The sequence below is a fragment of the Solanum dulcamara genome, chromosome 8 (assembly GCF_947179165.1).
Source record: "Solanum dulcamara chromosome 8, daSolDulc1.2, whole genome shotgun sequence".
In the NCBI taxonomy this organism is placed as follows: domain Eukaryota; kingdom Viridiplantae; phylum Streptophyta; class Magnoliopsida; order Solanales; family Solanaceae; genus Solanum; species Solanum dulcamara.
Genome location: NC_077244.1, coordinates 65,589,049 through 65,616,361, shown reverse-complemented (window position 1 = coordinate 65,616,361; position 27,313 = coordinate 65,589,049). Strand labels below are relative to the sequence as shown.

Below are 27,313 nucleotides of genomic sequence, written 5' to 3'. Positions count from 1 at the left end.
TATTCATTTTGCAATAAGTTAGAACCTACTACTTACTGCCCTTCTCCTCCTAGTTTTCTTTTTAGTCCGTTTAAAAATGACTGTTATTTTTCTTCATTTTTCAACTATTTAAGGACACCATTTTTATATATTTTATGCTTATTCAGTCCAACCTAACACTTTATTGTAAGAAAAAGTCAACTAAAGGTAACTTTAATAGGGACAATTTCGGTAAACATTAAAAATCTTTCCTTATTTCTTAAATTTCGTGTACAGACAAATGATGTCACATGAATTGGGACAAAGGTGACATGAAGACCCTAGCTAGCTAGCGTGATCACCTCTTTCAAAATAGGATTCAGTGGCATTTTGTGATATTGCTGCCAAAAAGAAACTTCATCAAATTATACTTTTCGTAGTAATGATTGTAATATTTTGTACAAGATCATGAACATTATTGGTCCATATCAAATAATTGGGGCATTTGAGGTGTAACTACATCACTAGTAATGCATTTAAGAATACTAAGAACACAGAACACATGTAGCATATATATATATACTTATATTCTTTGACAACTCATGATCAATACTTACTAAAGTCAAATATGATTTCTTGGAATTAGGTTTATGTTTTACTTCACTGGCATTTGGTGGCTCAAAGTTAGGCTACTGAATGAACATTTTGACCCATTTGTTTATTTATAATTGCCAAATCATGTCATCCAAAGATAGTGACCTATTTAGGTGTCGGTATATTAATTTTTTTTTCGTTTTCATTCTCCTTGTAATATTGTACACATTTTGTAGCCTCACGATTGCAATTATCCTCAGCCTTTAGCGGGCCAAGTGTACACATGACCATTTTTAAAACTTCTATTTAAAATAATTAAGTCAAAGTTTCTGAAGTTTAGTCGTCTACAAATCTAATTTAGATATACGGATGTTTGAAGTTGAAATTAGAATTATATTCTCAAATTCAAATTTAAGGATTTGAAGTTGGACTCTATTAGAGCCTAACTTCAAAATGACCTTGACTCAGACTTGAGGTCTAAAGTTTGGCTTTGACATAGCCCAACATTTGATCTATAAGTCCGAATTTGAATTCTGATTGTTTAAATTCTCTAGTGTTCATAAAGTTAGACTTTGACCGAACGCAACGTCAGAACCTAAGCTTTGAAGAAAAGTAAAACGTAGCAACAATCAACAATAGGTTCAACATGAACTTTACCAAAATTGACTAAACTTTGAATTTTTTTAAAAATGGGTTGATTTTTTTTAAGGCTCAACTCGAGCCAATTAACAGGTTAGATTAGGGTAGCCTCACGAACTAAGCTATTTTAACGGTTCTACTTGTAGGGAAAAAAAGAAAACAATGTTAATATCTCGAAAATAAGATAATAATCATTGGAATTTTGCAAAATATTCAATCTCTAGCTAGCGTAGTCACGTTCTATGTTTCATTTTCACGGTCACTTAATAAAAAATACCCCATCCTTTTCACTTAGAAAAGTCCATATTAATTCACCAATGACCAAAAAACCAATTTTCTAATCGTGTATGTATAGTTGATGAAGATATCGTGAATTTACTCAACATTTGCACCACATATGGTACTGTCAGATCAATCATTCTTGAAACTCATAAAATACATTTAAACAATGTAAAACTAAGTAATTAAATGAAACGCACTTCTATCGAGTACATAATTGATTTTGTAGCAATGTATTTATATAATAACGTTCTCTTAGCTTATTTGGTAAAAACTATAGAGATCTAACATTAAAATAATTATAGAATATGATTAAACAAATAACGGTATTATAAATGTAAGATTCCTTCTATTGTCCAATGCCTAGGGAAGCTGAGAATTAGCATGAAACAAGGAACACCAATATAAGTAAAAAAACAAATTGATTGCTTATAAACGTAACCTGGATGCTTCCAACCTAGCTATAATTTCTTTAATTTTCTAAATCTTCACGATTAGGAATATTTGAAATACACTTCTCATTATCGAAGAATAGTTGACTATATAATAAAATATCTGGTATTCACTTCTTAATAAAGGCGACTCTGCATTCACGTATTCGAACTTGAGACATTTAATTAATATTTAAGAATGAAAAGTACTTACCACTCCTTCATAGCTAAGCGATGCATATTCTCACACTTTAATTTATGTGTTTGGACTGATGTACATATTGGGTGTTAATTAAGAAAATATTCAAATAAAAGAAAATCAAATTTAGGCTAATATGTGGAAGTGTTTTGTTAGTATATAAATCTGCACGATGCTTCCGATGCTGCCGGGAAGCCTAGGAAATCCAACTGGTAAATAAATTCAACGTTTTCCAGAAAAAGAAAATTACTATTGTGGGGTTCAAAAAATCTTGACTTAACATTATTTTACAGTTTGTTTAAATAAATATTTTGATTTCTTCCTTATTTTTTCAATAATTATTTACTATATAGAGTAGAATGTATCTTAGTAGGTTATTTATGTCTGTTTGCTATGAAAATTCCCAGGCACAATCGTCGTGTATTAATTATATATCTAATTATTAATAGAGTCTATTCTACCTTTATACATTTTATAAGCTAGAGACAATATGATTCTTTCCTTTGAATTATTATTATTATTTTTTTTAGAAAACAAACATGACATTAGCTGCATTTAAGGTGTATGTTTGCTAGAGTATATCTTAGTTTTTTTCTGTCAGGCTAATAAAATAATTTTTAAGTCTAATCTTATTGACTAATACACTAATTAAGCTTACTTTACTAGTTATATCTCACTCTATTTTGCTCAAGGTATATATAATTATTCTTTTATTTTTGTCCCTTGCTATATTTTGCACAGTTAAGAAAATTAACTTAGGTGAAGGTAAACAAAATTCAATAAGTTTATCATCAAATTAAATTGAAAAGTTTCCCATTCGTGGGCACATTTTTTTATTTTTTATTTTTCAAATTGATAATCATATGTATTTATGTGGACCAAAATTATTTTGTATGAACAACATTACATAAAAATAGTCGACTTTTTCTTCTTTTTTCTTTTTAATTATTTGTTCAACGTTATCCCATATTATGTGTAGCTTAATTACTTGAAAATAATCTCCTTGTAATTTTATATTCATCTTATTTGTTGGTGTTTCGAAGCAAATTTTTTTGGCGTTTATCCACAAAAAGGTATCACAACCCTATATGGCTGGATTATAGATTTATATTCACCATTAATTGTTGGTATTTGGACGCAAAATTTGATGCAAAAAAGGAAAAAATTGTGGACCAAAAACAACATTTATTATCGAGGTTAAATCCATTTCCAATTTATAAACAAAAAAAATGCATAGGTACACATATATAACGTGGATGTAGTACACACGTGCATAGTATGTTTCTTGCAATTTTTGAAGCTCTAAGTATTATTTAAAAAAAATTATTCATATTTGATTTCGCTGCAAAAAATACCTGAAGATTTTGGAATCTATGTTATGCAAAAATGTAAAAACAAAGACTAGACCATATTATTTTCCCAAAGTTACATACATATTAGACCATTTTTCACAAAGCCATTTGTAAGTTGAATTTCCATGAATATTTTGTCTATAGACTATACATATTTGTTTCAATGAAGAATGATAATATTCCTTGACGCAAGAACTTGACCACAATTCTCTATACAGAATTTTAATTAATACATTTCTCTTTAAAAATTTTGGGTTATTTATTTCTTTTCCCTCTCCTTTATGGTGATAAAATGTTAGATTTGGACTTATTGGGAGAAAATGATTGATTCAAAATTCTAAAGTCTTGTCAATTCATAAAGGAAATCAATATATAGGACCAAATATGTATGTGTTTAGTAAATAAAATGGACCATCAATTCAGCACCACATAACTTGCCTATCGATATATTATTATTATTATTATTATTATTATTATTATTATTATTATTATTATTATTATGGCTGCTAAAAATTCGTCTAGTCTTGATCATCTGCATATGTATTTGTAAGGATGAAGAAATAGGAAGCAAAGAAATCGTTCATTTTTTAAGTTATTTTTTTGAACAAATTCGATTCTCCTTATAGCTTAAGAAACTAATATTACAATAATTTATTGCATAAATTTCCAAAACATCCCCCACCCCCTAAACATAAAATTGAGGGTCAAGGAAGGGGATTACAAAAGTGGAAAATTGAATCTTAATCAACAAGGTAAAAGTTCAGGTAGCCAACCAACCGAACTATTAAGATTCTTTGTCACGATCACAATAAAAATAAAGCTAACTTGTTTGATCAATTTTGAACGAAACTCTTTTGTATTTTTTTTTTTATCTCAACGTAATATTCAAATTTCAACATTCTTAATAATTTAAAAAAAATAAAAAACTAAGAAATAATTTGAATTTCGCAATCTTGGATTGTTAGGAGAAAAGACACCAGGAAAAATGTGAAATATATATCGTTGAGACGACACTACCGTACTACATGCCTCAATCAGTAAGAATAATACAGTTTTGGTAGGTCAAATTTAGGAGTTATTCCAATTTGATAGATGTGTTCATACCTCTCTATATATGCAAATTAATCTACCATTCTCAAATTTGATTATTAAATTCAATGTGAAACCAATTTTGTTGTGTGTTTTATTTGGGCAAATAGTTGGAGTACTATTACATTTTAATTTTTTTTTGTATTCGTGTCTGCATAAATGATGTTTGCCAAATTATTTATGAAAAAGTTATGGATAATATTCTTTGGTCAACTAATTTATAATAAGTATACACACTCTATATATATAATATAAAGTATATACTATCTATACATTTTGAATATATTTTTATAAGCCAAATGGCCAAATGGTTCAAATTATCGATCCAATTCATTAACCAAAAAGCATTTCATGTCCTGCTAGACTGGTCTTTATAATTCAATTTATAATTTGACTGAATATATATTTTTGGTTGACCATGAATACTTTTTGGTGGACTTTTTTTTTTTTAATTATAGAAAATACATAAGAGAATGTGAACGTGCACACTATAACGATGTTTTATTTTTAAAGAATAATTCATAAGATTTGAGAAAATGTGGTAGAATAACTAAATAATAGAATAAAAGTTACTTCCAAAGATAATTTCTTATGTCCTAATAAGTTCAAAATGAGACGGAGCAAAGTAAAATAGTCCATAAAATTGAAGGGCCAAAGAATAAGATAAATTGAAGTTTTTAACTTTTTCATTGACTTTTGAAGGACCATTTGGCTGAGGCCTTTCCGAAGTACACTGAACTTGTAGGAAATAATTTTTTGTGTAAAAGGGAAGAGGCAAATAATTTACGAGTTGTAGACTTGTTTCTTATCCCAATGAAATTAACCAAATGAATTACCATAACTAGGTCTAATCATTTCATGTTAAGCGTAAAATCTAAAATTTTAGGGATTGTTGGGGGAGGGAGTTAAAAGGGGGCAAAAGCTCACTCACACTCATATTTACATTAGTTGAATAAATACATTACATATATATTCCCTCCGTCCTATATTAGATGTTATGTATACTAAAAATAATTGTCCCAAAATAATTATCAATTTAAACAATCAAGAGAGAATTAATTATATTTTTCCAACTTTACCTTCAGCATTGAATTCCCAGGTTTTCTTTGCCAATAGACCAATCAATGGTGCTCTATCGAAAATAAGATTCAGTCGCTACAAGCCCATGGCGGAGCACTCCTAAGTCTTGGTACGAGGTGGGTAGTTTATCTGGGGCGGATGCCTCCTAAAGAGTAACAGAGGTGTGCGAAGGTAGGCTCAAGCGCTAGGAGGACCAATCATTCCCCTTCGCATCCTACCAATCAAAACATTCAGCTGTCGACGGACAAAGCAGGAACGTCGACCGCAAATAAAAGATGGCCAGGCCCCGGTTCCGCCCTTACAGGAGCCTAACGGAGAAAAGTCTATGCCCTCACGGATGACCTACCCAAGGAAGAAATCACAACCAGGGCAGTCACCTGTATGTTAGGTAGCCTCCACGTGAGACAGTTTGGTTCCTATCTACCGTTGGTGTTAAAGGGAGAACTGCGTGGAGCCAACGATCCTTCTGTGGGCTTTCATCGAAACAGGCCTAAGTCTGAATTTGTTAGTCAGTCTAGGGAATCGTTCTTCTCCTTTTCTTCTTTCTCAAGAGCTTGAAAATGGGCTTGCAAAAGGGAGTAAGCTGTGCGATGAACCCATGAGGAGACAGGAGAAAGTCATTCATTTCGAGCGGATGCTTACCTAAGTTACGAAACTCAATTGTTGGGCGCTCTACGCCTCCTATTAAAGTATGACATGCTCTCAAAACTAGATTCACTTGTTTTTGTCTCCAGCGATTAACCTATTCCAGAGTAGTTTGGTGATTAGCCTATCCCGCACTACTCGAAGCCTTCGTAAACTCATTGTCGGTTTCTATTATAGTGGAGGTTGTTGTGAGGAGATTCTTGTGCCAGTGAAGATTACTTCTCTCACTGAGCAGTGTTTTCTCATGGAAGAAAGAAAGATGGGTCAAATCATGCGGGTAAGTGCCTAAGAAATTTCATACTAGCTACTTCCACTACTGTCACCCCCAAGTATTACATTATTTGTGAGAGTTCGGCCATTTGAAGAAAAGACATCGGATTATACAAAGTGTTCCTAATGCTATGATGTTGACACAATCTGGTTGGCGACATTTTCGAAGTTTTTTTTATCACTTAGTTCAGTTAAGTTTTAAAAGGTCTAGCTCAAATCTATAAACCTAATTGGTCGTTCCTTCAATCAAAGAAGAATCCATGCCCAGGGCTAGTGCCAGTGCATAGTTAGAGTCTTTCCTGCGTACCTAACATCCACTCCTTCTAGTCGAGTGCCTTATGGGGTAATCAAGCCGGTACTTGTGGATTCAGGGTTAGGGCTAGAGTGAGGAGCCATAAAAGCACCTGCGACGACAGAAGCTCGGGACGGAGCCGTATGAGGCAGAATTCTCACGTACGGTTCTTTGAGAAGGGAGCTGTATGGGCATTCTGGGCAGGCCGCAATAAGTAGCTAGTCGTTGTAATGAGTACACCTTTTAGCCTACTCCGACAGCAAATTGGCTCAATTTTGGCAGCCAGCCTCCGCAGCCTGGCATAGACATTTGCGTTTTCTCCAAATTGGTATACCTGGTCTTGTTATTTGGAAGTAGTTCCCCTGTTAATTCCGAAGCCGGTCTCAACCAACCGGCCCCGGACTCTCCCAACCCTGGTGAAGCCGCAGTGTCAGTGTTGCCAATGCATCCACGAACTTTTTTTTCTCTGGGCTTCGCAACTGTCGTCTTTTAGCTGATTGATGAGTGTCAAAGAGTGTGACGAAGTGAACCGAAAATATTGTGCACTTCATCCTTTGTTTTCATGTTGCCTCCATTTTTTAATTATACTAGAATTAAGAGGCACATAACTATCAAAGAATTAATAAGGAATACATTAGTCAAATAACACTCCTAATTAATATTTTCTTAAAAATAGTACAAAAACGGAGAAAGTCATCATTCAGACGCTCCATGACCTATCAAAATCAATCTATTTTTTCTTGGTTCGTTCCGCCAACCCTTTGAAACTTTTGAAAATGGAATCTTTGTTTTTGGGCAATAGTATGAAAGATCTTTGAAATCCTTGATAGTCTGGCCGCCTAATCCCTTAACATGCTCAAGAACTCTTTGTTTCGGGATCGGAAAGATCGGCCGATCAGGATCAAAGATCCTTTTCATTTTGTAGGGCATGCCAACGAGATCTCTTTGTAATCTTTGATTTCGGAGAGGATATTCGTATAAATATCTTAGATTTTCTTGTCTCACTGAGCATGGATAACTAAGTTGATTGGAATTATTTAAGCGGCAAATGAACACTTTAAAGCTTACACTAAATTATTTTCCTTTTTTTTTTTTCCCAAAAGAATGCTAGGGACCTAAGGGTTAAAAGAAAAAGTAAAAAAAGAAAGCAAAGCCCCATAACTTTTTTTTTTCTTCTCCCAAAAACTTATTTAACTTTCCTTATTCTTCATCTTTTCTTGAGTACTTTTCTCATCTTACCCTCACGTCCACAAAAGGAACAATCTCCTTCTCCCCCCCTACTCTCCTCTACCCCACATTAGCCTCTCAAAGTGTCATTTTCTCACATATACTTCACACAAAAGAAACAACCATTCACTTCATCTTCATCCTTTGTCATTTCTCTCTCTCTCTCTCTATAACTCAATCTCAAATTCCTCCTTACAACAACAACTACTATTACTACCCTTCTTTTGATCAACACAACAAACCCCAAAATCCCAAATTTTCACTTCTCTCCTTCTTTCTCTTTTTCCTTAACCTACTTACAAAACACAAGAAACAACAACATAAAGAGGTAGTAGCTAGCTAGGGCAAAGAATTATATATGGAGCTATTCCCAGCACAACCAGACTTATCTTTACAAATCAGTTCTCCAAACAGCAAATCATCATCAACAACAACATGGAAGACGACGAGAAATAATAATAACAATACTGATCAAGATCATGAGATGGACTTATTCTTCTGGAGAAGAGCTTTGGAATCAAGAAACTCAAAGCCTGATAACAACAATAATACTACTCTTTTTGAGCTTTCTTTATCCAATCCTAATTATAAACCTTCTCCTCCTCATCCTAATCGCATAATTAACTCTTCCCATTTCCATCCCCTCCAAAACAACACCAATTTCATCCACCAACAAAATCAACAACTTAGTTTCTTAAGACCTATAAGAGGAATTCCAGTATACCATCAAAACCCTCTTCCTCTTTCTCATCATCATAACTACCCAATATTTGCTCAACAAACTTTTGACAATTCTACTACTACTGCAACAACACCTACATTACCTATACATTCTTCTGGTAGTTGTATTAGTAATTTTAATAACAATAGTAACAAAACTATTTCTAATTCCTCACCAACTACTGTCCCTTTTCATCACTCTAATCATCAAGCTGGGCTAATGCGATCGAGATTTTTGTCAAGGTTTCCAGCTAAACGTACCATGAGAGCTCCACGGATGCGATGGACTAGTAGTCTTCATGCCAGATTTGTTCATGCTGTTGAGCTCTTGGGTGGCCATGAAAGTAGGCTTCTTTTCTATCTCTTCTTCTATCATTTTTTCTTTTCTTTTCACTCATCAGAGTCGACAAAGGGCTGAATCTTAGTTTTATAATACCACTCTGCCACTTATAATAACCTGATGCGTATTTGATTTAGGGGTGAAGGTTGAATGGGTTCAACTGAACTTATTATCGCTTTTCACCTCGATCCATAAATACATACGCAAAAAAAAAATTATGCTTGTTGATTGTTTAACTGATGACTATCTGAATTTTTACTTTCACTTTTTGTTAGTGAGAGTTCGATTTCCCACTATCAATTTTATTTTTTTTAAAAAGTGTGAGATTTTATCTTGGAAGTAATATGAACTCAATTATATTAATTTCACTTTTTGGGGGGATTTTTATAGGAGCAACACCCAAATCAGTTCTTGAGCTAATGGATGTGAAAGATCTCACTTTGGCACATGTTAAATCCCATTTACAGGTAAAATTTTGTAGAATTTTTTCACTCATTTTCTTGTGGATTTATAATTTTAATACTGCTAGCTAGTATATGCTTTTACTGTGGGTGCAAAAAACTTTTGGAGTCTTCGCAGAAGTCTAATACTTACATTAGATTTCTTACAAGAAGCCAACATTATTAGAAGAAAATGTCTAAAATCAACAGACATTTCAAATTCCAATGTACCCTCTTTTTTTAAAATTGAATTTTGTTTTTTCATTCTATGCTTAGCTAGCTAGTCTATCCTAGCCTAGCCTAGCTAGTAGATCTGATGGTTCTGCAAAGCCTATATTAATGCAGCTTTATTTTTGTTTGCTTTGGTGAATGAACCATTTATCCATGTACGTACGTAGTAGCAGTAGGAGTTGTAGTAGAAGAATAGTAGAGTAATAAAGAATAGAAAAAGTGTGGGTTCAATAACAGAGGAGAGGGAGTCTTTATTCATAATGATTCATCAATAATACAATATGACGAGACAGACAAAACACCAAAGAATGCAACAGGTGGGTGTGGGTGGGGTGGGGCGGGTGCAGCTTAGCCAGACAAGTCTAGACACTCTTAATTATTATTACTAGTCCTGCTGCTACTAGTATTTTGAATGAAATCACTAATAAATTACGACATAATATCTAAAGATCACTCTAAATTTGGTGGTGATTTATTTAGATGTTCTAAATTATTAGTAATCTTAATTAGCGCTTTCAGCTTGTCTATTTGCTAGATGGTGATGTGTCAAAAAAAAGTGACTATACTCTCACGTGGCAAGCGAATGTATGTCACTCTCTCAAAATGAGATGGTACGAGGGTAAAGACTACCTAATAGCCAAGTTTAGAGAAATAATTAAGACTATTCATAGTTTTGAAGAATATAAAAAATGTGTCAAGTTTAGGCGATCTTTAGGTATTCTGCCAATAAATTACTGTTATTTTTCTATCCAAAATAAGTACAAAAGCAATCATGTCCCAATAATATCTCATGATTATGGATTTTTACACAACAAGCTCTTTATATTTCTGTGTCTGTAACTATATTTTTATATATGCACATGCTTATGTGTTGAAGAGCGTATACAAACCACGACGCAATAAGATTGACTAATTGAACTTTTTTCATTCTTAATCAAATATTTCATATGAAGGTGGTGGAAATAATAGATCCTCAATTGAAAGATTTTATCTTTCTTAATAAATATATTAAATACGAATCTAGATTAGTCGGTCTCTTAAACTTCAACTCTCCGATGGTTAAATAAAATGAAAAAAAGAAGTGTGTGCAAGTTAATTTGTGAATGTACATGTGTTTATCTATGAAAATCATGTGGTGCATGGACATGCATATTAACATACATGTATCACAAGCAAAAAGGTAGTCATCATGATTTATGTGGACGTACTTTACTAATTAAAGAATTGTATCCATCAAGCTACCTTGTCTACAGTACTGTGGGAAAGGCTTTCCCATTGTCTCTTTACATTTTGCTTTTTCTATGTATATAGTACTATAATACACTGAACTACTACTATGTATTATGTGCTGCAGAGGTTGAGTATATACATACATATACATATACACTGCATCCAATTTGGTCGAACTGTTATAATAAACAACTTGTCTTAGTTTCAAGATTACGAATCTCACATTTTAAGGAGAGTTATCTGTAAATATTTTTGAAATATTTGCTTTCACGCTAGTAATGTATATAACTTAAACTTTAATAATATAGATAATTAATGTTAACGATTATATATATGTATATTTGCAGATGTATCGGACGGTTAAGACTACCGATAGAGCAGCAGTTCCAGCTTCTTCAGGTTTAGATATATCCATCATGCACCTTATAATATGATTAATTTGTTATTCCAGAGTACTTTATAGAAAATAACCCTAAGTAATTCTTTTTATTTTTATTTTTCTTGAAATTAAATATACAGAAATTATAGTTAGTATTTTTTTTCCTGTGAATTTGTTAATTAGGCCAATCGGAGGTATTCGATAATGGGTCTTCTGGGGAAACTTCAGAGGATTTAATGCCTGAAATGGAAAATTCAAGAAAGTCTGATTTATCTAACCACCAAGGAAGAAATAGTATGCATCTCCAAGAGATTGATTATCATGGTCTTTGGAGCAACTCTTCAAGGTAAGAGCTTTTTCCATCGAAAAATTATACTATATATACAAATTAAAAATTATTTTTATATATGTATATGTTGAATACCTTTTGCAAATTTTCTAATTTCGTCACTATTGAATACACTAAAACAATGGAAGTATTGTGTAATTTGACATGTTTATACAAAGACAATTCTATAATTTTGATCATATATAATGATGCTAGGAAAAAATTAAATAAGAAAACTGAGAACCCCACGTATGACGTGAGAACTCTTAATTTGTACTCCTCCAAAGGTAACAAATCAGACAAAAGAAGTGTCCTCTAGCTAGGCCATAAGATTTGTTTTTAAGTAGTATTATTAGTATTACTTCGCTGGACTTAAAAGGAAGTAAAGAAAGAAACAAGAAAGGGTAATGAGGGAAATCAAAGATGAAAGTTATAGACTACACAATTGAAAATCTTGAAAGAATTTAAAACTTTATAAGCCAGGAATGACAAGTGATTCTCCTTTAAAGTCTAAGCTAGAGCATCTTTATAAAAAGTTGTAGCATATGTATGTATAAAAGATGACCAGAAAAAAGAGGAAAAGAATTATAATAACAACATATTCAGTATAATACGTGGGAAGATAGATAGACTATTTTCGAATAACAGAAAAGGAATTAGAATATTGTTATGTTCCATTTGTCGGCAACAATGGATGAAATTACGTGTGGAAATTAAACTAAAGAAGAATATGGGAAAAATTCAAAGATTTCGAAAACTTTAGAATAGGATTATATATGTTTACCATAAATGACAAAATTTATCTAGGAATTAATTAATGAGCATATCTCTTTCTTTTGGATTTTGTGGGCTCACACAACTATTTGAAAGAGGACCTACTACTCTTAAAAATTAGTGCCAAAGTTAAAAAATCCAGCTAGTAATAAAATGGCCCCATATTTAGTAATTTAAATTTTAAACTTAAATTGGTGCCAAAGGTTAAATGTCTATGGCTATTTTTTGAAACTTCCTTGAAGGTTGGTTTTGATTTTAGTAGTTAATGTGCCTTTCACATCACATGTGCGGTGGAAACTTTAGCAAAAAAGGGGGTCATATATAATAATTAAGTGAAGAAAGAAAAGAAAAAGATAGGAAGCTTTAAATAAGACTGTAAAAAGATGGCTTTCATTTTCCTTAAGACTGCTTTTTCTTTCTTCTGCATGCATGGCTTCCACTGACTCAATATAGTCTATTCAATTGTTATGGTTTTTGTAGCAGGGAAAGTTGGCAGCTGCATGGCAAACATGGTGACTACCCTGGGAACATCCCATCTCTTGAGGTACTAATTTACTACTCTCATTCCATCTCAATTTATGAGGCATCGTTGAAATGAATTTCGAGTTTCAAAACCTTTAAAGTTTGATCGTGAATTCATACATAGCGATCGTAAGCTTTAAATTTTTTTAAAATAAAAGGTATATATTCGAAATCTACGTAAAGAGTACTATTCATAGTGAAACTAGATAGTTATTTAGAAATTGAGATGAACAACCTGATATATCACGTTAGAAATAATACTATTGATAGTAAGTGTATATAAGTTAAATCTATGTAGCAATTTGGATTGACTTGTGATTATAACGTAAAAGTAGAATGACATAGAAAGGATTTCAAGCTTTTACAAAAGATAAGGCAGCTCATTTTCAAAAGCCATTGGAAACTAAAGTCATGAGCAATTCTTTCCTTAAAAGATGTCTTTTTATTAATTTCCCTATAATATATTGCTTAGACTAAGTATGATCTCTCTATCATTGATTTTAACTTGATACACACATTCACAAAAAATATGCTTGTATATATATATTCGACATTTAATTCATTCTGAACCTACTAACTATAAATTCTAAGTGGAAATGTATATGCAATTTTGTCATGTAATTGTTGTATTCCCCCTAGTCATTTTATTCACACATTTTACATTAACGTGTATAGTACTATTGTTATTCTTCAATACTGATTCACTCTTTTGATTTATTTGGCCAGAAAACAGAGAAAATCCAACATATAGATTTGGAAGCAAAATGTTTAAGCTATGATAGATTATCTGGAGAAGTGAGCTCTTCAAGCATTACAGACACAAGTCCCAAGAAGCCTAATTTGGAGTTCACTTTAGGAAGGCCTTCAGAGTAAGAAAATAATAAAAAAATCTTGCATGCAGATAAGTTACTAGTACTCATTTTGAAATCATTATAATTTCTGACAAGGCAAAGGTAAGGGAGGTTTGGTTTAAAGAAAAAAGTAACACAAGGAAGAGAATCAGGTACCCACAAGATGAGAGAAAAGCAAAAGAGAGCTAAAAAAAGACAAGGAGACAAAAAAGACAGGAAGAAGGCATAAGGAGAAGAGAGGAAATTAATATGCGACTCCTTTACATCAAACAATATCTTATTTTATTCCTTTCTAGAGAGAGAGAGAAAAAAGAATATGAAATCTAATTGATTTTGTGTATTATTAGAGTAGTCATTGAGGGAGAAAGTAAAAAAAAGGCCTTTTTTTTACTTTCTTTTTGTAACTAGTATCTAGGAAGTGATCTTTTTATCATTGGTAATTGTATGACTCACTTTATTATTATGTTAAAAGAAAAGAAATGGCCCATTATATAGTATTCCGTCCATTTAATTTTACTCGATTTTTATATTAAAATAGATATTTCATTTCTGATCCATTTTAACAATTAAGAGAGTATTATTAAAAAAATTTCTACTATTCGGACTATTAAATTACTACATAAAGTAATAGTTGGTCAAATTTCTCAATATATATACAAGATTCAAGCTAAAATTATTAATTCAGTCGAACCCATCTTTTAATTTTTATTGGATGTTTGAATTTAATTAGGCTTGGCAAAAATATTTGAAGTTGTATATGAGTGAAGTTTATGCATTTTTTCTTGAACTACAATTTATATGTGCATACTTCAAACTGAGAAGATCGAAGTCAAGACAAAAATGACTAAACTTAGGCATATATGACAAATGCAAGCAAAAAATCGATATATTGAGGCAAAAACAGTCAGACACATACAATTGAAATTCTAACAAAAATGGCCATACTTCAGCCCTATGCATGTGCTTGAACTTTAACCGTATAAAATTTTAGACATTGTGTCTGCCTGAACTTTAGCCTTATGAAATTTTAGACATTGTGTATGAAGTTAAACCAACTTCAGACACTTTAAGTCGGAAGCAGGTACACGAGCAAAACAATTTAAAAAGCAGATACAAATTAAATGACAATATAAAAAAAAAATATTCGTGTGCACTTTTTCCATGTCTATCATCTATGTATTCGATAGGTGTTGGTAATAATAGGCGAAGGTAAACCTTTCACCATTTTATGTAATGTCTCATGTCATGTACCTATTAAATTAGTGTAAATATTAGATGTGAGTAAAGTTTTCATTATTTATTCCAAAGTATTGTCACATGCTTTACACTATCACAATAAAGATAAAAAAGTAAGAAAAGGAAAGGAAAGATAAGAAAATTACTGGTAAAGGAGCTAAAAAAGATATAGATTTAAGAAATGAAAGATAACAAATAGAAAAGGACAAGATGAAAAGAAGAAAAGGATGTTACCATATACCCTTTTTATGCTCATTATGTTAATACCTTTTCCTTTATCACTATCTTTGCTACTATAGTCTACATGGTACTTCATTCAAAATTCTTTATTAGTTCCAATATCCTCCCACCTTCCTATCAGAGGTCCCCCACACAAAAGATAAAAGAAAAAAAGACACTGACTGGTGAAGAATAAAATTGTAGTTTGCTTTTGGAGAAAACTTTTAACCCTAAATTAAAGGGAGGAAATTATGGATTGATATTAATACATCAATTTCCCACTTAATTAAATTAAATTGATTTTTATAGTTGTAGATCACAGAATGAGGCTAGAGTGAGGGTGTATTTGGTACGAAGGATTTTTTTGGCTTAAATATAGAAAATGTTTTTTAAGTGTACTTTTTTCCAAATAAGAAAAATGACTTTTCTATGTAAAGTAAAAAAAATATTTTTCGGAACTCTGTTTCAACCTCAGCCTCCCACCCCCACCCCCACCCCCACCCCAAGCCTTTCGACCAAGCACCCGTCACATGACCCCCACCCCACCTTCCGCTCAGGCCCGCATCCTCTCTCCTAATCCACCATTCGCTCCTCCCATCTACTGATTCCGACCTCAATCAGGACCCAACTCGACCTTATTTTGACTCTTCGGGACCCAACTCTAGACTAGGAAATGGTTCCCTATCTGGGACCCAGAACTCAATCCCTTCTAGCATCCAAGACACGAATCCTTACCCCTGACTCAAGAATTGAAACCTGACTTCTAATCTTGACACTGGACCCAAGACTCCCGACTCCAATTTAGGCCATGCCTCAAACTCCAACCTCAATTCTAGACCTGACCTTGACTCGAAACTCAACTCTCGACTCCGGCCCCAATCCCTACTCGATATGTTGAACCCAAATTACATCCTTCTAGGGATTTGACCCTGGGAACAATATAAATCGGTCCTTGGATTGGTGTCGAGTCTTGGGTTGGGACAAGGTTCCAGATTTCTGTTTTAAGGTGGGAGTTCAAGTCTGGTGTCATAATATTTGCCTTTATATCTAAACGTGTTAGAATTTTTTTTCTCTTACTAACTAAATACTAGAAAATAAGGAAGAAAATCACGAATATTCTAGAGAAACACACCCTTAGTGTCAAACTAATTTCTCCGAAATCGTACTGTAAGTTTCCTAATACAATATATTACTGACTCTTTTTTATTTGATACTCCCTTAATTTCTTTTTAATTGTTCAGTATTATTTGCACTCTTCTTTAAAAATTATTAATTTAATATTTATTTTTATTAAATTATTCATATTTACTATGCTATGTAACATCAAACTGACTATTTCTACTCCAATGTTTTTGAGAAATCGTTATTTAATGTTAAGAATATAATTGAAAAAAATAATAATTCTCTTTTGATTTGTTAAAGTGGGGGGTAAATAAAAAAATATTTTTAATATATTAGACAAGTAAAATCGAACAAAGGAAGTATGCCATTATTTTCGTATTCGGATGATACCTTTTACATTTGAATGCAATTTGATTTTGCTATAAATCTTTTACGTTTTATCATTAATGACATGCTTTTATAGCTATAAAAATATCACATAAATATATATATATATATATATATATATATATATATATATAAAACATATTTAAATCCAACAAGCCTTGATATTTTTTTCTTCTTTAAATTTTGTGGCCGGTCAAACTGCTGAAGATATTAATTTTGACTGTCCAAACATAGTCCATGGAAAAGCGGCATTCATTTGCATTAATTTCTGATAATGGTAGGTTCTCTTGTTCTATACCTTTTAGGTCACTTGCATTGTTTAGGCAAAAATGTAAGCTCGTTGAAAAACATTTGATAGTCTGCTGTCAAGAATTAGCCATTAATAGATATACTAGCTATGAATTTTCCTTGTAGATTTTAATCTCGTATTTATATCTGTGGCTGATCGAAACAGGAGAAGATGGAAGAAATTGGAGTTAGTAACTCGAATTTCTTACTCAATTATTGATAATTATCTGATCAATAAAATCATGTAATATTTGACCAATAAAATATGACATGGCAATTTATTTAAGTGAATTTTTTTCTCAATCTATGTGACAATAAACCACAACCTGCCCTAACCTATAACCCAAATTAATCCTACACTACACCCAAAGGTGTGACCTAGTGGTCAATAAAGTTGTTGAGAACCTAAGGACTCAGGTTCAAAACTCAGTGGAGACAAAAAAAATACTAGGTGGTTCTTCCCATTTGTTCTATTCTTGGTAGACAGAGTTATCCAGTATATGTTGCCGATGAGAGCTAGCATATATTTCATGAAATTAGTCGAGGTGTGCAAAAGTTGGCCCGAACACCACGATTATTAAAAAAAAATTAACCCTACACTTGACAAAATCAGGAGGGAAACATTTTTCTTTCACTAAAACTTCAGAATGTAGATTGTTTGAAGTAAAAATTCTTTTTTTTTCTTAAGCATATCATATTGATTAAACTTATACAATGAGGTTGGTAAATTTAAAGCTTATACAGAGGACTTTCATAGTTTCATTACTTGGATTAACAATTAAAAAAAAAAAATCTTGTCAAAAAAACGACACGATTTATAAAGTGATGGGCCAAATTTTTCCCTAGTGGTACTCTAATTTGTCCAAGTGCATTGGATTAGGACAGAATGAAAATAGTAGAACATCTAACACGACGTATAATTTCCAAGCTATTTTTACATACTTATGTAAGCGAGTCAGAATAAGCTTAGAGACGAAAAAAATAGTATTCCCACCGTTTCAACTTACCTGACATACTTTCTCTTTTATTTCGTCTCAATAAAAATATCACCTATTTTATAATTGAGTATAATTTATTTACAAAAATCCTCTTTTTTTAATAAAATGATTTGTAGCCACATAAATGATCAAAAAGTATTTTAAACCACAAAATTCAAAAGTTTTACTTTATTTTTAAAAAGAATTGTGTCAAGTCAAAGGCATCGTTGTATAAAATGAGACAGAGAGAGTAATATAATGCTCCCTCCGTCCCAATTTATGTGCCAACTTTTGAATTTCGAAATTCAAATAAGTCTTTCTTTTGACCGTAATTTTTTCATATTTTTTTAAAATATATTTATAACTTATAGTACTTTTTCACCTAATTTTCAAATATCTAAATTTGATTACAAAAAACTTAAAAAATTTATGTCAAAATTAAATTATTTATCTCTTATAATCTATACAATGTCACATAAATTAAAACAAAAGAATAATAAATAAATTCAAAATACATACAGAGGTAAAGACAAGATGAGAAAGACCGTACGTAGAGAGCTCATAGGGTGGTGTAGCAGGAAGAAAGAGGAAGAATGTCAAATAATTTAACCATCATTACACTATCATTTATTCATTCATTCTCGATCCACGCAATCTATATATACACACACATGTCCCCAAAATCAGACGTATAGTGACTACTACTGAACCTAAACATTGTTTTGACGCTTTGTTTTCACCCCTTTCTGCACCACCACCACCCCCACACCAACCCTAGCTACAACCCTTCAAACAGGGAATAGGGTGGGTGGGTGGGTCTTTGAGACTTCTCTTCTCGTCTTTACCTTTCTTTTTCATTAGTACTTTTTTTTGGTTTTTTACTACGTGTTGGAGTGCGTGATGGAGCCTCGACAAAATTTAGATCACACACTGTAAGACCCATTTGGAGGTGACACTCACAACATTATTTTTTTCATATCTAAAGCTCAAATCTGAAATCTTTAATTAAAAGTGGAACAGTCTCATCACTCACGTGAATTAGTTTTTTTCATTAGTACTACTAACATTTGCTGCAGAGAGCGAGGGGTAGAGAGGGGTTTTGAGTAGCTCGAGAAACTTTTATTTACATGAATAAAGTTGGTTTGATTTTGGGGACGCCTTTTTAAAAGCATATGCAACATTGAAAAGAATGCTTCATTCTCTTACCTATGGTCAAATTTCACAAAAATCAAAAGAAAAAAATCTTACCATTTTTTTTTAAACGATTCTCCTAAATCTAGTTTTCAATTAATTATCCATGTTAGAGCAGGTTAAATTCTCATATTAATTGATAAATAGACTGAAGATTTGCTTATATGGATATATCTAACTGACAATCCCGCGTAAGCTAGCTAGCTTACGATGCAAGGTCAGATTATGTCTAAAGTTTGTAGCAAATGGTACATTGACAACTATAAGCAACTAAGCAGTAATAGACCATCAAATATTGTGGTGGATAGTAAGTAATCTTCAATTCTTAACTAGAGTTCAGAGCTTCGAGTTCAAGTCTCGTAAATGAATAATTTTTTCAAATCTTGAGCATTTTAACCCTTCCTAAAAGTTAGACTTTTCAACGATGAATTGAGTGTACTCATACTTTAATCCTTGAGATATAGAGAAATTATTTTCGATAGACTTAATATGAATTATGAAAATGATTAATTAGTGTTTTAAATACATCAGTACTGGCATTATCAACCTAACACCTACGACATAGTTGACGGAGCACAAATCTAGTACTGTAATAAATTTATGATCAAGACAGATTTTTTCCTTAAAATATGATTACTGCTTATGAGCAGACAATTAGTTGTTACTAGCTAGCTTGCAATTGCACCACTTTTCCAAAGTAGATTTAGGTAATAATTGTGTTATCAATTTGGCTTTTTGAATCGAAGACCAAAAATTATTGTTGGGATTTTGCATGTCATGTCACACGTTAATTTTGGTTTCCTGCCTCGGAGAAATTTTAGTGCAAATAATTTAAGTTTGACAATTTGGAATCTTTATTCCTACTAAAAAGTGATTATCTAACACCTTTTTTTTTTTGACTTTTTCAACCCATTTTCAATAATTGCTTCCTAACTATTAATCTGGACATATATCTTAAAATGCCAGAAAGCATTTCGATTATTATTGAAATCTCAATTCGATGGACCACTGATCTGTCTATCAGAGTTTTCATGAATCTGTCTGAGAAAGGACAATAAGATCATTAATAACATTTACAGCATTTCTTTAATTTGATTTAAGTATGTGATGATTAATTTATATACTACATTGTTCATTTGTTTGTACGTTTTATATTGTATATCTTTTCTTTTTCTGACCAGAAAATACTTTACTTTTTTAGGATGAATGAGAGACGTAAACAAATACTCCAATGGTAAGGTAGAAGAAGACAACAAAAAAATGTGGAAAGTAGTAAAAAGCAGAAAACAAAAACATCAAACCACAGTAATTTTAATTTATTAAATACTTGCAAATATACTATTATTTGCGTACAGCCTCTGGCAGAAATGCAAGGCAAGGCTGCGTACAATAGACCCTTGTGGTCAGGCCCTTCCCCGGACCCCGCGCATAGCGGGAGCTTTAGTGCACCGGGCTGCCCTTTTTATACTATTATAGAAGAAACGCATAATATAAGGCGAGAATTTCGCAGGTGAATGCCTCCCAAATAAATACAAAGCAAAGCAAAAGGCATATATATGGACCAAAACATAAAAATAACAACACCTCACTATTAAATGCTGGAGAGATATGATAAAATACCACGGGGTCCTGCATCAGTAATAACTCCCACAGTAACAAAATATTTACACTAACAAAATATCATTTTATCTTAGTTTAGTTTGAGCATAAAATTATCAAAATGTTTGGTTTTAAATAGGCAGTCATATTCTTTTTTTTGAAAGTAAATTAGAATAGTGAAAAATAAGACATATAAATTGAAGAAAATGGAATAATAGATTAGTCAATTATTATCATATTGTAGCTAGTAATGGAGATGGTAAAATCAGTCTATAAAATTTAGATTTGGGCTGGATAACTATAATTTGTTTATTTTATTAACTTAATCCATTTTGATTCACTTAATTTAGTCCATTTTAAAATTGAGCTAATATGTAGCTCAAATTGCTCAATGAGAAACTTTTGCCTAATTTTTTTAAATTTGATAATATGTTATGTATAGTAATAATATAAGGAAAAGGTTTTATTCGATACTCAAATAAATTTTATAAAACAAAATAAAATTAAAAGTTAGTAAGATACATTTCATCTCTAGTAACATTTTAAGTAAATTAATAGTTCATTTATTTATTAACTCAACTCATTTTAATATTTTCAAATTAAGCACAATATGCCCATTTGACACCCTTACCCAGTAGTATATTCATTATAAAAATTTAGCAGTGACTTCTTTATAAATGACATAATTATTTAAACCATCACTTATTATTATATACTTTATCTGTCCTAATTTATATGACACATGACTTTTCTTTCTATTCTATCTCCAAAATAATGTTATTTTTTTTTATAATTAAAAGTAATTTTACTTTAAGTTTTTTATACTTTATAAAAAACAATTTATAATTATATAAATATTAGACTACAAATTTCAAAAAATCCTCATCTCTTTCTTAAATTTTGTGTCAAATTAAACGATATTACATAGATTAAAAACATTAATGCAGAAGTTAAACTTATACTCCCACCGTACAACAATACTTGTCCACTTTTAATTTTGTACACTTCTTAAGAAATCATAAATATATATATAATTTTACTATATCACCTTTTAAATATAATAAATATAATATCTTAAAAAATATAATAAAAAAATTACTATAATTAGTGATAAAAATAAATTAAAAACTAAACATAAAATTATCTCTTAATTTTATAAATTAAATTAATATTATTTAATATTTATTTTTAATATAATAAATAGGTAAATATAGACTGATGGAGTAAAAGTCTACGTAGACATCGATCTGTATTGAAAGCACATATATGTTGCAGAAGGATGATGGATGCAGTAATCGAGTCTGCAACAACTGCTTCAAATTCTGAAATAAAATAATGGGATTTTGATTTTACTATTTACTTCTAAAGTCTCTTTCATCATTGATTAAAGAGTAGAAAAATGGGACCATTTTCATTCAATGATTTTGCAATCCATTGCTTTATGATTGACTCCTCTCTGACTCTACTGACCCCTTCTTCACTACTGTTCCTCTTGACTCTTTTATTTATTTATTTATTATATACACTGCCCTGTCCTCTCTGTGCCATGCATGCACATTTTTTTATTTCATATTTTCACACTATTATATTATATTTTCTTTGTTTTAAATAGAATAAACTAGATTGATTTGATAAAAAAATTAATTAAAAAAATAATAATTTTGTGATTCTAAATTAAAGTTATTTTAAATATACTAATGACATAGAGAGTTGAAATTAAAGTTTTACTTAAAAAAAAGAAAAAATCATTTTTTAAAAAACAAATTAAAAAAAAGGTTATTTTTTTAAAATGAAATATATCGGTCCATGTATCTCTTTATTTATTGGCTTCGTGTGGAGAATTTTACATCTACCTAGGTGTAGGATGGGTCTGATTATTACACCTTTGAAGTATTACGTGTATGCTCACTAAACCAGATTGAAATTATTAATTATAGTACAAGATAGGGGCTTATTCATGTATGCTTATGCTGGTATGCAGATCTTATTGACTCAAATCTTATTTTATGTGATGGTTTGATTAGAACAAATTTTTAAGTAAAAAATATATTTGATTTATCATCTAAAACAAGCTACTACATAAAGATAGATATTTCTATGATTATAAACTATTTTATTAAAAAAAATAAACTATTTAATATACAAATATACTATTCTTGTCAGAACCAAAATGTATTAATTTAAAAAGAAAATATAGTAATATGGTGATTGGTGTGAGTGAAAGAGACCATACTTGCTCTCAATTACTGCAACGTCTGTGTGACCCTTCCTATAATCACTTCTGTCTTTGTCTGCCCGGCATTCAAGGCGGGCTCCTCTTTTAATTACTCCCTCTATATTTCATATATTAAATAAATTTTTAGCGAATTTTAAAACTTTTTTCCTATTTATTCTTTCATTTATTGAATTTTTATATTTTTTAGGAGATAAATTATATTACTTGTAAAGTTATATTTATGATTTTACAAACAGTAATAGTGGAAAGTATAGTTCAAATTATGTCTTTGAATAGATAAATTACATTACTTGTAAAGTTATATTTATGATTTTACAAACGGTAATAGTGGAAAGTATAGTTCAAATTATGTCTTTGAATGTCTTTCTTTATACGTGTGCATTGTCTCACAAATTCACTTAATATGAAATGGAAGGAGTATATATTTCTTTTAAATTTTAATAGTGAATTGTACAAGTTTTTAAAAATGAAATTAATATATTTAAAAAATGTTTAAATAGTAGAAATATTATAAATTATAATAGTTAATAATTAAAAATATTTAAAAGAAATATAAAAAAAATTAATTAAAAAGTTTTGATTTAACTCTCAAAATTTCAATCGTGCCACGTGAATTGGGACTAAGAAAGTCCTACACTCATCTATATATGTTTTTCTGTTTATTCTTTTTTGTTTGTTTTCTTTTAATTTTTTGGTTTTTCATTTGGTATTTGGAGTTCAAAATGAAGGTCCGGTGAAATTCAGATTGCTCACTGTATGGCCTATTTGGAGGTGATGCTTTCAATAGAACTTTCTCCGTATCATATCTTAAACTTGAAACAGTTCCGTCACTACACCACAACCATGTTAGCATCTTTCTGTTTATTCACTTTCTTCTCACTGCTTTTCTCTTTGTCATCTTCTTCCCGGCCGCACTGTGTTCTAAGCTTCCCCACCCCCACAGCGACAAGAGGGGGAGATCATATAAAATGAAAAAAAAAGGTGAAAGATCGACCTGTTTTTTTTGTTTTGTTTTTTGGTAAAGGGACAAACATATTCTTTAATTTGGTGATTTAGAATGAATATAAAAAAATCTTAAAATTAGTTTTTAATTTAAAAAATATCACATGATTTTAAAAAATTATCTCATCAATTTTTTACCCCTCCAAATTGAATCCAAATGAAAAGAACTCGATTCCTCTTATATTTTATCATATAGTGAATTTAGGTTGCATCTGAATGAAAGAGGGATTGAGATTTATTTTAGATTAGATCGAGTCTGAAAGGGTAAAAAACATGGCGAAATATTTTTGAATGTTGTATAGCGTTTTTGGAATTTTTAAAACCTGTTTTAGGTTTAATTTTTTTAAAATTTAATATGTTAATGAAAACAGTAAATATGTACCATTTGTTAGACGACGAAAGTATATATGTGTATTTGTTAAATGGCAAGGGTATGCATGCACTACTTTTTTAACGAGGGATATATTCGCTCTAAATCACAAAATTGAGGGGTATATTTGCCTTTTTTTTTTTAACTTCAAACAAGCAATTACTTATGTGATACGACAAGAGAAAATTGCTCAAATAATAAACACTCTCACTTTCAATCCTAAGGTCATAAGCATTTAGAAGTAATTCTTGCGATCATTATTCATATTCGTAATCCATGTTATGTATCACTTATATATTAAAATAATACTCACTTTTATGTATAGTTATTATTTTGGGAAAATTACCCATTTACACATGTTATATTACCATATTTATTAATACTCCTAACTAGTTGAAAAAATATCAAAAATTCCTATTTTTTTTAACTCTCTCACTCTTTCACTGATACATCACTTTTACCTTATATCAGTTATCCTAAATTCACGCCTATTCTTCAGCCTCGTCGTTGGCAGTTTCATTTTTCCAATTTCAATCCATCTATTACTCAATTTCAAGCTTCTAAGTAAGGTATATTCAAGTTTTTTCTTTACTGGTATCTCACTTCATTCTCACCTCCTTCGATTTCCTCTGTTTTCTTCTGTAATTTTTTTTTACTCATATTGTTCACTGATACACATGGAATCCGCTCCATGTTTTAGTGTTGGTCTCACTCGGTTGAATAAAAATCAAGAAATTCTTGTTTCACCGGACGAGGTTAGATCCAAATGCCGTAACGATCCATTAGTGATGGATAAGCTACGTGAGAAATTAAAGTCGAAATCTCAAGTTAAACATTCACCCAAAGAAGCCGACAAGAAAATTGAAAAGGTTTCAACACGCCCTAATCTCCCAAAAGTATGAGTTCATCTAAGATGTTTTTTTTAATATCGTTTTTCTGAAGATTTACTGCTTCAGATTCGTATGTATCAACCTTTAATGATTCTGATACATCGAGTTTTTGTATCAAATGCTCATGTATCAGGATTTACAACTTATGATACATCTTATTTATGTATCAGGTTCTCATGTATCAAGCTAACATGAGAATCTGATATATCCTGTTTATATTTTTTTTAAATGTCATTTTTCTGAAGATTTACTGATTCCTGATACATCTAGTTTATGTATCAGATTCTTATATATCAAGTTTTAATATTTCTGATACATCGTGTTTTTGTATCGGATTCTCATGTATCAAACTTTAATGTTACTGATACATCTTGTTTATGTATCAGATTCTCATTTATCAAGTTATAAGCATAGATTGTGAGTATTAACAAATTTGCATATTTAAATCATTACTGTGTCAAATTTAATTTTTTTTAAAGTTGTATTCATTTTTTTGAAGGGATTGTGGTATTTTCATGACTATTTTTGCTGAATATCTTAGTGATGGAATTACTATTCCAACTACTGGACTACATGCCGAATTCTTCCGTTCAAGATATGTCGCACTACTGTGAAATTATGATTATCGGAAGGCCAAGGATGGTTATGTTAGCGACAATGATGATCCAAAAAAATCTAAGAGAGATTTCATATCCCCTAGTCAAGGAGAACCGATGGACGTCGAGTAGTTTTTTTTAAATTTTATATTTGTAGAATGTACACTTATGTTTTTGCACCAATAGTAAACATTTTTTGGCTATTCAACAATCTAGCAGACTTTTAAGTTTTTCTCATATTTATGTATCATATTTTGATTTATCAAACTTGAATGCTTCTGAGACTTCTTATTTATTTATCAGATTTTCATTTATCAATCTTTAATACTTATGATACATCTTATTTTTGTATCATATTCTCATGTATCAAACTTGATTGCTTTCGATACATCTACTTTATGTATCAGATTGTAATGTATCAAGATTTAATGATTCTGATACATCTACATTTATATATCAGAATATCATGTATCAATCTTTACAACTTCTGATACATATACTTTATGTATCAGATTGTAATGTATCAAGATTTAATGATTCTGATACATCTACATTTATATATCAGAATATCATGTATCAATCTTTACAACTTCTGATACATCTACTTTATGTATCAGATTGTAATGTATCAAGATTTAATGATTCTGATACATCTACATTTATGTATCAGAATATCATGTATCAATTTTTACAACTTTTGATACATTGTTTATGCATTAGATTGCAATGTATCAAGCTTTACAGATTCTGATACATTTACATTTATGTATCAACATCTCATGTATCAAGCTTTAAAGCTTCTGATACATCTAGATTATGTTTCAGATTCTTATATATCAAGTTATAATGATTCAGATACATCTACATTTATGTACTAGTTTATCATGTATCAAGCTTTACAGCTCTTGATACATCTACTTTATGTATCAGATTCTCATGTATCAAGCTATAATGCTTCTGATACATCCACATTTATGTACCAAATTATCATGTTTCAAGCTTTACAGCTCTTGATACATCTACAACCTATATCAATATAACATGTTATGTATCAACCACAATTCAGTTGAAAACTAATACAATAACCTTTAAAGTATCAATCCTTAATACGTCAAATATTTATGTATCCGCTATTCTTATGTATCAGATTCGAAATTACTATCAATACCAAGTAATTTACAATGAAAATAATTACCAACCATCCATGTATCAATTATTGATATTCAATTACTATTCTGGTTAATTGATATATGTATCAAATACAACCCACACTGTAAAAAAAAACTAGGTAGATGTAAGTACATGATCCAAATAGAATGTATCCTGGCAT

At 30.8% G+C, this 27,313-nt stretch overlaps 1 protein-coding gene across 2 annotated transcripts; it reads left to right on the top strand.

Moving 5' to 3' along the window:
• The first annotated feature begins 8,091 nt into the window (after nt 1-8,091).
• On the top strand, nt 8,092-14,350 carry LOC129899606 (probable transcription factor KAN2). 2 transcript variants are annotated; one of them, XM_055974617.1, is made up of 6 exons: nt 8,092-9,119; nt 9,506-9,582; nt 11,364-11,415; nt 11,579-11,741; nt 12,981-13,041; nt 13,746-14,350. In XM_055974617.1, the coding sequence occupies exons 1-6, from the start codon at nt 8,414-8,416 to the stop codon at nt 13,890-13,892; spliced, it is 1,206 nt and encodes a 401-aa protein (XP_055830592.1). In that variant the 5' UTR covers nt 8,092-8,413; the 3' UTR covers nt 13,893-14,350. The 2 variants fall into 2 exon arrangements, with proteins under 2 accessions (XP_055830592.1, XP_055830590.1); XM_055974615.1 differs by having other exon boundaries at nt 12,978-13,041.
• Nucleotides 14,351-27,313: the final 12,963 nt, after the last annotated feature.

Coding starts and splice junctions, on each gene's coding strand:
- LOC129899606 (XM_055974615.1), top strand. CDS start 8,414: ATGGAGCTATTCCCAGCACAACCAGACTTATCTTTACAAATCAGTTCT. Junction 9,120..9,505: donor GCTCTTGGGTGGCCATGAAA/GTAGGCTTCTTT, acceptor GGATTTTTATAG/GAGCAACACCCAAATCAGTT. Junction 11,742..12,977: donor CTTTGGAGCAACTCTTCAAG/GTAAGAGCTTTT, acceptor TGGTTTTTGTAG/CAGGGAAAGTTGGCAGCTGC.